A 12,920-nucleotide genomic window follows, 5' to 3' on the forward strand; every position below is an offset into this window, starting at 1 on the left:
GTGAAACACTATAATTTGTTAATATTATCCAAGAAGAAATGCTGATTTCAAGTAAATCTGTGACAGAATGCAAACATACTGACTACATATTGGAATGAGGTACAAATCATCTTTATGTAACTGGCTGATATTTATGCTTAAGGAACTCATGATTATCTGTACAATTAAAATAATCATCAAACTATATACAGAATGATTCCATGTGGAAATACAAAACACTGAAGACCAGTTATATGAATGTGACAATTTGTGTATCTTCTAGAAACTAGACAGACCCAATTCCGGAGATTTAATATGGTGGAAAGTCATATAGTCCATTTTCATTTTCACAATGAAGGGTTTCTTCAATAGCTTGCAGTGAACTATTTTGTACCTTTGAAACTGTTCCAAATCAGAATCGAGAAAATGTCATGTTGGATTTTCCTCAGTAGATCTTATTCAGTTTTGGTCTTAGTGTTTTGTTTTGAAAGAGGACAAGGCTCAAGTTTGCATTACCCAACCTCTACATAAAATATGCCCTCGTAAAAATATTCCAGTAGACCTTTTTATTTTATCAACTGATTTTTTCAAAATACATTAGCCCTCCTACCCCCAGAAAACTCTTCTGTGCCAAGAGTTTCAGCAAAAAAACTAATCAATGGGACTTTCTACACTTCATAACATAAGACAATTTCTTCATGTTCGCTCAATTCCCAAACTTCTCACTCCAGTTTATATACCAAATACGCCATTAGATTGGTGAAAGGGTTCTTCGTTGGTGGGATGTCAGCTCTGGGTGCCACACATCCACTATGAAGATAAGCCTATAGCTGTTAGCATCCTGCCAAACTTCATGCTCAAAAGAATCGTCAAAGATGATCACCTTCCCCTCCTTCCATTCTCTGCAAAAAACAGAGTAACATTGAATTTGGATCAATATCTGTTGAACAGGATTGAAGCTTATAGAGATATTTAACAACATTGATTTTTTTTTAAGGGAATTTGGAGAAGAAAATTATTGTTTCCTAAAATAAGGCATCAATAGGTAGTGCAAGATATAATAATCATACATCGACTCTGGATGAAGCAGCTATTATCATTCTAGATTTTCTTGTTTTTGACATGCTGATTGCTTGCTTCATTAACATTGAATGTTTGAAAATTCTTCAAAACAGTTTTACTGCATTGCTCTGAGCAGATATTATAGGAGTACCTGTCATGATTTTTTTTGCTCAATAGGGTGAGGGATGTTGGTGATGGGAAATGGAACACTTTTTCCAACTAATCCTAGGTCTAGTGAAACAGCAAGCTGCAACAATGCACCTGCACTCCAACTTCTGATGAGTGCCCCTATTGCGGCAGTAGGGACTTATCCACTTTTCAAACCAACAGGGCTTACCAATTTAAATAAATAAAAAATCATTCCAATTGAAAAATAAATTAAAGACTTGAGCACAGGTCTGACACTGGACCACGACTTGCAGCCATTAATGCTCAACAGTGTATAGACAGGCAAAGACAAAACTGTACCAGATCAATACAGGGTCTGCCTATGGACAAGAAAGGGTAACGTGGTTATTTAAGAATTAGATGATCAAATGTCTGGGATGGATGGAATGGGATGGATGGAATGGGATGTCACCGTGACTCCCGATATGCTTTTAAGTTAAGCCTGTACAAATATATACCTACATGACGGCCGGCCGCTGCCGCTCCCCCGCTTTGTGTGTCGGGCCGAGCGGTTGTGAGGCCCGGCCCGAGTGACCCAAACTCACCTCCCGCTCTGGAGGGCCGACCCAGTTGAGGAAAAGCAGGGGAAAAAATGGCGGGGAAGTTTCGGGAGGCTGCAGGATTAGGTCCTGCCCGTGATGCACCGATTGGTCAACCATCAGGTCACTGAACTGTAGGATTGGTCAACCATCACGTCACACAACGCTAATGAGCGGTAGGATTGGTCAACCGCTAATGAGCGGATTTTTGAACGTTTTTTGTATACTGTACGAACAATTTTTGTCTGACCAAAAAGTAAATACGCCTATGACACTCCCCTGATCATCAGCTTTCTTTTGATATAACATATGTGTAGGTACGCTCTATGGCCTAGAAATTCGGTTGGTAGCGCCGGCGCTGAGCTCCTAAAGGGACCTAGAATTGGGGCGATACCCTATGTTGGGGCGTTCGCTATGAAGATAGCGACAACTCAGATATTGACTATACATTTAGCGCCTGCACTAAGTGTTTGCGCGCCCCCAAGCAGATCATGACGTCATTTCAGTGTGCAACGCCTTTTAGGAGCGCCTGAGCGCATATTGGGTGGCGCCCGGAACCTTAACGCCCAGCGCTATTAGTGACAGTTCGAGGGAGGGCTAGCAGGCCCTTCTCGGAGTAGGGGGGCGCTATTTAAAGGGGACAGCTCTAGTGCAGAATCTTCAGCCACTTGGCCTGCTCATTGCGATCGTTGTTGGAGAGAGTTGGCGAGCTACTGTGGAGCGGAGTTCTGGGAATTTAGCTTTAGAGTATTTGGGACCTTCAAACCTGTCCGAAGCACTTGCAGCACTACACCTAAAAGCCTTTTGACCAACTGGCATCGGAATGGGAGCTTCTTTGGAGGGAGACAGCCTCATCGCCCAACACTGTGAAGGGGCAGAGAGATGGCGGGAGAGAGGGCCGGGATTGGTCAGAAGGAGGAGGGACAATGGAGGTCGGCCAATCCGACGGGAAGCTGCGAGGGTCTTTAGGCAGCAGGTGACAAGCCTTGACATGTTTGGGAAGGCGCCGATTCTGGAGGGACATTGTTACTGATCTGTGCCACCTGCTTGGTCAGGATCTGCAGCCGCGTGAACGCTGCAGAACCTCTCTGTCCGTGATCGCTAAACTGACTGATGGCCTCAATTTTTATGCCAACGGATCCTTTCAGTCAGCCATTGGGGACATTGCGACTGTCGCTCAGGTTGCAGTCCACTGTTCCATCCGGCAAGTTACAGATGCCCTTTATAGGCGAAGGCGTCAATTCATGACCTTCCCTCTGACCCTGCACAAGCAGGCGGAGCGCGCGCAGGGTGTCGCTTCTATTGCGGACTTCCCCATGGTGCAGGGGGCGAGTGACAGCACACACGTGGCTTTGAGGGCGCCATGCCATCATCCTTAGGACTTCCGCAACCGCAAGGGGTTCTACTCCCTCAGCATGCAGCTGGTCTGTGACCACCGCCAAATCATCATGGCAGTCACCGCGCATTTCCCAGGGTGCAGCCACGATGCCTTTATCCTGCGGTTGACCTCAGTTTGTAACCTTTTTGAGGGGCTGCCTCGAAGACGAGGCTGGTTTATTGGGGACAAGGGCTATCCTCTCTGGCCATGGCTGATGACAACACTCCGTGTGGCCGACACCCCAGCAGAAGAGCTGATCAGCAGCGGCCATCAGGCGACCAGGCACAGTAAACAGCATACTATTGGTGTTGTCAAAAAGCGTTTCCGATGTCTGGAACATTCGGGGGGATCCCTGCAGTACTCGCCGCAGCAAGTCGCACACATCGTCGTCGTCTGCTGCATGCTCCACAACTTGGCGAATCGACGCACCCAGCCAATTCCAGCTGTCCCTCAACAACCAGCAGAGCAGGCGGAGGAGGCGGCAGAGCAGGCGGAGGAGGAGGAGGCGGAGGAGGAAGAGCAGGCGGAGGAGGAGGAGGAAGATGGAAGGGCTGCTGAAAGTGGAAGGGCCGCTGAAAGTGGAAGGGCCATACGTCAGAGGCTCATCTGGACTCGTGTCGAGACCCCTGTGGCGGAATGATGAGAGTCTTAACTCATGCGCACTTTGGATGTTTGACGGCCTCTGAATGCCAGCATCACTGAAACTAGTCACATGCACCATGCCACATTGAAACTTCAGTTTATTGGCACAAAAGTCTTTCATTACAGCTAAACAACATAATGTCAACAGAAACCATAACTTTCAAAATAACTGTGAACTCTTCGGCAAAGCCGCAAAACTCAACAAACCTTCTGCAAATATAACAACAGGTGAGGGTGTCCTTGAATTTGGACAAACAAACGTCTCAGCACCTCCCTCTACAACTGGCCCCTTGAGGGAGAACGACTTCTCTTTTGCGCCCGGCCCCTTCCCTCCCTGCTGCTCCTACATAATTGGACCCCAGTGGCGGGCTCAAGGCTGGGGGACGCCTCCTGACTGTCTGGAAGCGCAGAAGCCCCTGAGGGACGGCCTGGCCGACCTCTGGGCTTGGAGGGTGCGGACGCAGGATGCTTGATGTGACCATGGCTGGAAGCAGTGTGGCCTGCAGGTGGTGGCAGCTGCAATGCAGGCGTCCCAGCGCTGGCATGTGCAATGGTCTCCTGCCGAGAGAGGACACCTGCACCATGGTCGGACGACACACTGGCTATCTGAGGGGAGCGGCTCGGCTCATCCGCCACAATCGCATGCTCCACTGATTCCTGGCCTTGTATGGGACTGGAAGGGCCCAGGGTGATCCTAACTGATGCAGAGAGGGTGGCTACAGTGAGAGATCGCGTTGCGTCAATCTGGGTGTGGAAGAGCCCAGCAAGTGACTGCGTGGCAACAGTGAGGACCTGTGTGCCAGGTGCCAGTGCTTCGGAGGAGGCCTGGACAGTTCTTCCCATTGCTTCGGACAAGGCAGGTGCCGACCGCTCCACTGCCTCAGACAAGCCCTGGACAGACCTTTCCAGGGATTGTCTGAAGCCCTGAACAGTCCTTTCCATAGCCGACTCAAAGCCGTGGACAGTCCTCTCCATTGTTGGGCCGAAGCCCTGGATAGTCCTGTCCATTGTTGCCCCGAAGCCCTGGATAGACCTGTCCATTGTTGCCCTGAAGACCTGGAGAGTCCTGTCCATTGTTGCCCCAAAGCCCTGGAGAGTCCTCTCCATTGTTGCCCCGAAGTCCAACATACTCTTAGCCAATGAATCTATTGACTCAGGCATCTTCTCGACTGCAGCCATCAGCTCTGTGTGTCTGACCCGGGCCTGTTTGCTCATCTCAGCCAGGCGACGCACCTCATCTGCACTCTGTGCAGCAGTCATCACCACCTGCCTTGCCCTGCGGGGAGACGGTGGGCGAACTTACCTATCCCCCCTGCGTTGCTCCATGCCGCTTGGTCCGGCAACTGTTTCATCCTCAGAGCCCCCCCCCCCTCCCCTCCAGGGGACTACTATCCCCAGTCTGTAGAAGTGTCCGCTCCCCGGATTCTGCAACGGCTGGTCCGGATTCCTCCTGGTCCTCGCCTCCGGTGGCACTGGCACTGGCAGCTTCAGTGCGTTGAGCCCGAGTTGGTGCTGCTTCATCTGAAAGTGGGAGGTGGAAGAGTGGCTTTAGCAAAAGGACAGGTTTGCTGAAAGGCATGCCAGATTGCGGCAAGGCTCTGACATGGCTGCACACTGAGGATGCATGCTGGCGGGGGGACCAAGTGGAAGGCAACAGGTGGAAAAGGTGAGAGTCTTACCCTCGCTGTCGGTAATGGGTTCTGCAGATGCAGTGGTCACAGGACCAGACAGACGTCCTCCAAGTATCTGGTGCACTCTCTCCTCCAGATCCGTGAGAGTGACCACTTGTGGAGGTCCGCCACCGGTTCGACGCTGCTCCTTTCGGATCATCGCCAGCTTGGACTGCAGGGGAAAGAAGGGGAAGTTCTGTAACATGATGTCTTGAGACATCATCGCATGCCCCCCATGGTGCAAGAGCCCTTACATGAGGCCTTGAGAGATCATCGCATGCCCCCCATGGTGCAAGAGCCCTTACATGAGGCCTTGAGACATCATCGCATGCCCCCCATGGTGCAAGAGCCCTTACATGAGGCCTTGAGACATCTGTCCATATGTGTGCCCAGAAAGGGCCATGGGTGCACGCTGACAGATGGCCATTGGGGCATCATTGCAACAGGGTGCCCAAAGTCAGCTGCAGATGGAGGGAATCAGAAGTTTGCTAAACCATCACTCACCCTAATGATTCGTGTGAGGTCATTGAATTTCTTCCTGCACTGAACAGGGGTCCTGGTTGCCATGCTGCTGGAGTTGACCCTCACAGCAACCTCCCTCCAAGATCGTCGGTAAGCCTTCTGATTCGGCCTCTTGCCATTGTCCGGATACAGGACATCTCGACGGCGCTCAACTGCAGCCACCAAGTGGTCCAGAGCCTCAGTGCTGAAGTGCTCTGCTCTTTGTCTAACCTTCTCCATGCTGAACAAGTTTCTAACGCCAGACAAGGGCGAGCGCCGATTCTGAGGCCTACAGGGCGTTGGGTGTTGAAGCTCAGGCTGACTGACCCACCCCTTTAAGAGCCAGCCGGCGCCTGGAAGTCTCGTGGTTTCCCGTAATTGAGATCACCTGCGCTGCGCCCGTCCGCGTCGATATTGAGTAGCGCCTGAACTTTTGCGCCTTAGGAGCACCGTGCAACGGCTGAATTAGCGCCTCAATCCCCTTTGGGGGCGATGCAACCCAATATCTCGCCAGGCAGCGATAACTTTCGTCTGGCTATAAACTTAGCGCTCCACCAGTTCTAACGCCTCAAGCGGGGCTATACCCAATTTCTAGGCCTATAACTTTTGAGTGTATAGCGGACAGACAGACAGCGGACAGACAGCTGGAGTGCCCGGCGGTGCCGAGGGTTTTTTGAGGGCATGTTGTTGGAAAAGAGAGAGAGACTGGGGGGAGAGCTCGGCGGTGCCGAGGGTTTTTTGAGGGCATGTTATGAAAAAAGTACAAATAATTTTTTATCTATATATAATTGCTCTTCTGTCTGTCTGTCTTCTATACATTCGAAAGTTATAGAGCGTACCTACATGCGTGTTACATCAAAAGAAAGCTTACGATTCCGGAACGGTCATAAGCGTATTTACTTTTCCGTCAGACAAAAATTGTGCCAACGGTATCCAAAAAACGTTCAAAATTCCGCTGATTAAATGGGAAAAGTTCTGCTCATTTGCTCATTAGCATTGAGAGACGTGAAGGTTGACCAATCGTACGGTCGAGCGACCTGACAGTTGACCAATCGCTGCGTCACGGGGGCGGGTTCATTGCGCGTGCGGGCGGGCCATCCTACAGTCGAGTGTTGAGTGACTTGACGATTGACCAATCCTACAGTTCAGTGACCTGATGGTTGACCAATCGGTGCGTGTGTGGGCAGGCCTTATCATTCTGAACCGAGGTGAGTGGCTGCCATCTTGATTCTTAACGATTTTTTTTCCCACACTGTGTCTTTATTTTTCCCACTTTCTGTGTGTACCCCGTTAGGTTCTTTTGTGCAGTTGTCTTCTTAGCTATGGGGTGCTTCAAAACCTGAACTTCAATATTTAGGAATCTCTCTTTATTGTAGTGGATGCGCGAAGCCGCGGCCTAGCAGCACGGGAAGCCTGGGCCTCGAGTTCAGCGCTCCGCTCTAACCGCCGCCATCCCCTCCTCCTCCTCACCCTCGCGCAGGGGGGACTCGGGGCTGCTCTCCGACCGCTGCAGGCAGGCCTGAAGCTCAAAAAATTTCTCTCTCTCTCTCTCGCCGTGAGTGCAGGACTGGCACAACCGGGGCTTTCTAAACAGCTGTCCCCGATCGCAATCGGACACGGGAGTCTGCAGCGAAAGGCGTTCATCTGCCGCCCGGCCAACCGGGTCCAAAGGCCCGCCGCGTTCACCAGCAGGAACCCCGGGCTCGCTTCGGAGCGCTGGGCACCTGGCCTCCCGTTGTCGGACTGACTCCGTTCTGCTACCGAGGTGAGTCCGGCCGGGCCTGAGGCGCTAGCGAGGGAGAGGTGAGGCGGGGGGGGAAGTGTGTGTGTGAGGGAGAGAGGGGGAGTGTGTGAGGGAGAGAGGGGGGGAGTGTGTGTGTGTGAGGGAGAGAGAGGGAGTGTGTGTGTGAGTGAGAGAGGGGGAGTGTGTGTGTGAGGGAGAGAGGGGGAGTGTGTGTGTGAGGGAGAGAGGGGAAGTGTGTGTGTGAGGGAGAGAGGGGGAGTGTGTGTGTGAGGGAGAGGGGGGGAGTGTGTGTGTGAGGGAGAGAGAGGGAGTGTGTGTGTGAGGGAGAGAGGGGGGGAGTGTGTGTGTGAGGGAGAGAGGGGGAGTGCGTGTGTGAGGGAGAGAGGGGGAGTGCGTGTGTGAGGGAGAGAGGGGGAGTGTGTGTGTGAGGGAGAGAGGGGGAGTGTGTGTGTGAGGGAGAGAGGGGGAGTGTGTGTGTGAGGGAGAGAGGGGGGAGTGCGTGTGTGAGGGAGAGAGGGGGAGTGTGTGTGTGAGGGAGAGAGGGGGGGAGTGTGTGTGTGAGGGAGAGAGGGGGAGTGCGTGTGTGAGGGAGAGAGGGGGAGTGCGTGTGTGAGGGAGAGAGAGGGGGAGTGTGTGTGTGAGGGAGAGAGGGGGGAGTGTGTGTGTGAGGGAGAGAGGGGGAGTGTGTGTGTGAGGGAGAGAGGGGGAGTGTGTGTGTGAGGGAGAGAGGGGGAGTGCGTGTGTGAGGGAGAGAGGGGGAGTGTGTGTGTGAGGGAGAGAGGGGGGGAGTGTGTGTGTGAGGGAGAGAGGGGGAGTGTGTGTGTGAGGGAGAGAGGGGGGGAGTGCGTGTGTGAGGGAGAGAGGGGGAGTGTGTGTGTGAGGGAGAGAGAGGGGGGAGTGTGTGTGTGAGGGAGAGAGGGGGAGAGTGTGTGTGAGGGAGAGAGGGGGAGTGTGTGTGTGAGGGAGAGAGGGGGAGTGTGTGTGTGAGGGAGAGAGGGGGAGTGCGTGTGTGAGGGAGAGAGGGGGAGTGCGTGTGTGAGGGAGAGAGGGGGAGTGTGTGTGTGAGGGACAGAGGGGGGGAGTGTGTGTGTGAGGGAGAGAGGGGGAGTGCGTGTGTGAGGGAGAGAGGGGAGTGTGTGAGGAGAGAGGGGGGAGTGTGTGTGTGTGAGGGAGAGAGAGGGAGTGTGTGTGTGAGGGAGAGAGGGGGAGTGTGTGAGGGAGAGAGGGGGGGAGTGTGTGTGTGAGGGAGAGAGAGGGAGTGTGTGCGTGAGTGAGAGAGGGGGAGTGTGTGTGTGAGGGAGAGAGGGGGAGTGTGTGTGTGAGGGAGAGAGGGGAAGTGTGTGTGTGAGGGAGAGAGGGGGAGTGTGTGAGGGAGAGAGAGGGGGGAAGTGTGTGTGTGAGGGAGAGAGGGGGAGTGTGTGTGTGAGGGAGAGAGGGGGAGTGTGTGTGTGAGGGAGAGAGGGGGGAGTGTGTGTGAGGGAGAGAGGGGGAGTGTGTGTGTGAGGGAGAGAGGGGGAGTGTGTGTGTGAGGGAGAGAGAGGGAGTGTGTGAGGGAGAGAGGGGGAGTGTGTGTGTGAGGGAGAGAGGGGGAGTGTGTGTGTGAGGGAGAGAGGGGGGGAGTGCGTGTGTGAGGGAGAGAGGGGGAGTGTGTGTGTGAGGGAGAGAGGGGGAGTGTGTGTGTGAGGGAGAGAGGGGGGAGTGTGTGTGTGAGGGAGAGAGGGGGAGTGTGTGTGTGAGGGAGAGAGGGGGAGTGTGTGTGTGAGGGAGAGAGGGGGAGTGTGTGTGTGAGGGAGAGAGGGGGAGTGTGTGTGTGAGGGAGAGAGGGGGAGAGTGTGTGTGAGGGAGAGAGGGGGAGTGTGTGTGTGAGGGAGAGAGGGGAGAGTGTGTGTGAGGGAGAGAGGGGGAGTGTGTGTGTGAGGGAGAGAGGGGGAGAGTGTGTGTGAGGGAGAGAGGGGGGGAGTGTGTGTGAGGGAGAGAGGGGGAGTGTGTGTGTGAGGGAGAGAGGGGAGTGTGTGTGTGAGGGAGAGAGGGGGAGTGTGTGTGTGAGGGAGAGAGGGGGGGAGTGCGTGTGTGAGGGAGAGAGGGGGAGTGTGTGTGTGAGGGAGAGAGAGGGGGAGTGTGTGTGTGAGGGAGAGAGGGGGAGAGTGTGTGTGAGGGAGAGAGGGGGAGTGTGTGTGTGAGGGAGAGAGGGGGAGTGTGTGTGTGAGGGAGAGAGGGGGAGTGCGTGTGTGAGGGAGAGAGGGGGAGTGTGTGTGTGAGGGAGAGAGGGGGGGAGTGTGTGTGTGAGGGAGAGAGGGGGAGTGTGTGTGTGAGGGAGAGAGGGGGGGAGTGCGTGTGTGAGGGAGAGAGGGGGAGTGTGTGTGTGAGGGAGAGAGAGGGGGAGTGTGTGTGTGAGGGAGAGAGGGGGAGAGTGTGTGTGAGGGAGAGAGGGGGAGTGTGTGTGAGGGAGAGAGGGGGAGTGCGTGTGTGAGGGAGAGAGGGGGAGTGTGTGTGTGAGGGAGAGAGGGGGAGTGTGTGTGTGAGGGAGAGAGGGGGAGTGTGTGTGTGAGGGAGAGAGGGGGGAGTGTGTGTGTGAGGGAGAGAGGGGGAGTGTGTGTGTGAGGGAGAGAGGGGGGAGTGTGTGTGTGAGGGAGAGAGGGGGAGTGTGTGTGTGAGGGAGAGAGGGGGAGTGCGTGTGTGAGGGAGAGAGGGGAGTGTGTGTGAGGGAGAGGGGGGAGTGTGTGTGTGAGGGAGAGGGGGGAGTGTGTGTGTGAGGGAGAGAGGGGAGTGTGTGTGAGGGAGAGAGGGGAGTGGAGGGAGTGTGTGTGTGAGGGAGAGAGGGGGGAGTGTGTGTGTGAGGGAGAGAGGGGGAGTGTGTGTGTGAGGAGAGAGGGGGAGTGTGTGTGTGAGGGAGAGAGGGGAGTGTGTGTGTGAGGGAGAGAGGGGGGAGTGTGTGTGTGAGGGAGAGGGGGGAGTGTGTGTGTGAGGGAGAGGGGGAGTGTGTGTGTGAGGGAGAGAGGGGGAGTGTGTGTGTGAGGGAGAGAGGGGGAGTGTGTGTGTGAGGGAGAGGGGGGAGTGTGTGTGTGAGGGAGAGAGGGGGAGTGCGTGTGTGAGGGAGAGAGGGGGAGTGCGTGTGTGAGGGAGAGAGGGGGAGTGTGTGTGTGAGGGAGAGGGGGAGTGTGTGTGTGAGGGAGAGAGGGGGAGTGTGTGTGTGAGGGAGAGAGGGGGAGTGTGTGTGTGAGGGAGAGAGGGGGAGTGTGTGTGTGAGGGAGAGAGGGGGGAGTGTGTGTGAGGGAGAGAGGGGGAGTGTGTGTGTGAGGGAGAGAGGGGGAGTGTGTGTGTGAGGGAGAGAGGGGGAGTGTGTGTGTGAGGGGAGAGGGGGAGTGTGTGTGTGTGAGGGAGAGAGGGGGAGTGTGTGTGTGAGGGAGAGAGGGGGAGTGTGTGTGTGAGGGAGAGAGGGGGAGTGTGTGTGTGAGGGAGAGAGGGGGAGTGTGTGTGTGAGGGAGAGAGGGGGAGTGTGTGTGTGAGGGAGAGAGGGGGAGTGTGTGTGTGAGGGAGAGAGGGGGAGTGTGTGAGGGAGAGAGGGGAGTGTGTGTGTGAGGGAGAGAGGGGGAGTGTGTGTGTGAGGGAGAGAGGGGGAGTGTGTGTGTGAGGGAGAGAGGGGGGAGTGTGTGTGTGAGGGAGAGAGGGGGAGTGTGTGTGTGAGGGAGAGAGGGGGAGTGTGTGTGTGAGGGAGAGAGGGGGAGTGTGTGTGAGGGAGAGAGGGGAGTGTGTGTGTGAGGGAGAGAGGGGGGAGTGTGTGTGAGGGAGAGAGGGGGAGTGTGTGTGTGAGGGAGAGGGGGAGTGTGTGTGTGAGGGAGAGAGGGGGAGTGTGTGTGAGGGAGAGGGGGAGTGTGTGTGTGAGGGAGAGAGGGGGAGTGTGTGTGTGAGGGAGAGAGGGGGAGTGTGTGTGTGAGGGAGAGAGGGGGAGTGCGTGTGTGAGGGAGAGAGGGGGAGTGTGTGTGTGAGGGAGAGAGGGGGAGTGTGTGTGTGAGGGAGAGAGGGGGAGTGTGTGTGTGAGGGAGAGAGGGGGAGTGTGTGTGTGAGGGAGAGGGGGAGTGTGTGTGTGAGGGAGAGAGGGGGAGTGTGTGTGTGAGGGAGAGAGGGGGAGTGTGTGTGTGAGGGAGAGAGGGGGAGTGTGTGTGTGAGGGAGAGAGGGGGAGTGTGTGTGTGAGGGAGAGAGGGGGAGTGTGTGTGTGAGGGAGAGAGAGGGAGTGTGTGTGTGAGGGAGAGAGGGGGAGTGTGTGTGTGAGGGAGAGAGGGGGAGTGTGTGTGTGAGGGAGAGAGGGGGAGTGTGTGTGTGAGGGAGAGAGGGGGAGTGTGTGTGTGAGGGAGAGAGGGGGAGTGTGTGTGTGAGGGAGAGAGGGGGAGTGTGTGTGTGAGGGAGAGAGGGGGAGTGTGTGTGTGAGGGAGAGAGGGGGAGTGTGTGTGTGAGGGAGAGAGGGGGAGTGTGTGTGTGAGGGAGAGAGGGGGAGTGTGTGTGTGAGGGAGAGAGGGGGAGTGTGTGTGTGAGGGAGAGGGGGGGAGTGTGTGAGGGAGAGAGGGGGAGTGTGTGTGTGAGGGAGAGAGGGGGGAGTGTGTGTGTGAGGGAGAGGGGGGAGTGTGTGAGGGAGAGGGGGGAGTGTGTGTGTGAGGGAGAGAGGGGGAGTGTGTGTGTGAGGGAGAGGGGGGAGTGTGTGTGTGAGGGAGAGAGGGGGGAGTGTGTGTGTGAGGGAGAGAGGGGGAGTGTGTGTGTGAGGGAGAGAGGGGGAGTGTGTGTGTGAGGGAGAGAGGGGGAGTGTGTGTGTGAGGGAGAGAGGGGGAGTGTGTGTGTGAGGGAGAGAGGGGGAGTGTGTGTGTGAGGGAGAGAGGGGGAGTGTGTGTGTGAGGGAGAGAGGGGGAGTGTGTGTGTGAGGGAGAGAGGGGGAGTGTGTGTGTGAGGGAGAGAGGGGGAGTGTGTGTGTGAGGGAGAGAGGGGGAGTGTGTGTGTGAGGGAGAGAGGGGGAGTGTGTGTGTGAGGGAGAGAGGGGGAGTGTGTGTGTGAGGGAGAGAGGGGGAGTGTGTGTGTGAGGGAGAGAGGGGGAGTGTGTGTGTGAGGGAGAGGGGGGGAGTGTGTGTGTGAGGGAGAGAGGGGAGTGTGTGTGTGAGGGAGAGAGGGGGAGTGTGTGTGTGAGGGAGAGAGGGGGAGTGTGTGTGTGAGGGAGAGAGGGGGAGTGTGTGTGTGAGGGAGAGAGGGGGAG

General features: G+C 55.6%; 1 protein-coding gene across 6 annotated transcripts in view; it reads right to left on the reverse strand.

Annotated features, from left to right (window-relative positions):
• Positions 1-12,920, reverse strand: part of unm_hu7910 (un-named hu7910) — a 426,260-nt gene that overhangs the window by 3,007 nt on the left and 410,333 nt on the right. For 4 of the 6 annotated variants that reach the window (XM_085993025.1, XM_085993020.1, XM_085993024.1 and 1 more), the window contains one exon: positions 96-881. In XM_085993025.1, the coding sequence (XP_085849151.1) occupies positions 731-881 (151 nt within the window). In that variant the 3' untranslated portion in view covers positions 96-730. Of the gene's footprint in view, positions 1-95; positions 882-12,920 lie in introns of those variants that run through there. The other 2 variants (XM_085993023.1, XM_085993021.1) reach the window with 1 other exon arrangement.

The sequence above is a fragment of the Somniosus microcephalus genome, chromosome 7, assembly GCF_052327205.1.
Source record: "Somniosus microcephalus isolate GS21.2 chromosome 7, FLI_Smic_1.0, whole genome shotgun sequence".
In the NCBI taxonomy this organism is placed as follows: domain Eukaryota; kingdom Metazoa; phylum Chordata; class Chondrichthyes; order Squaliformes; family Somniosidae; genus Somniosus; species Somniosus microcephalus.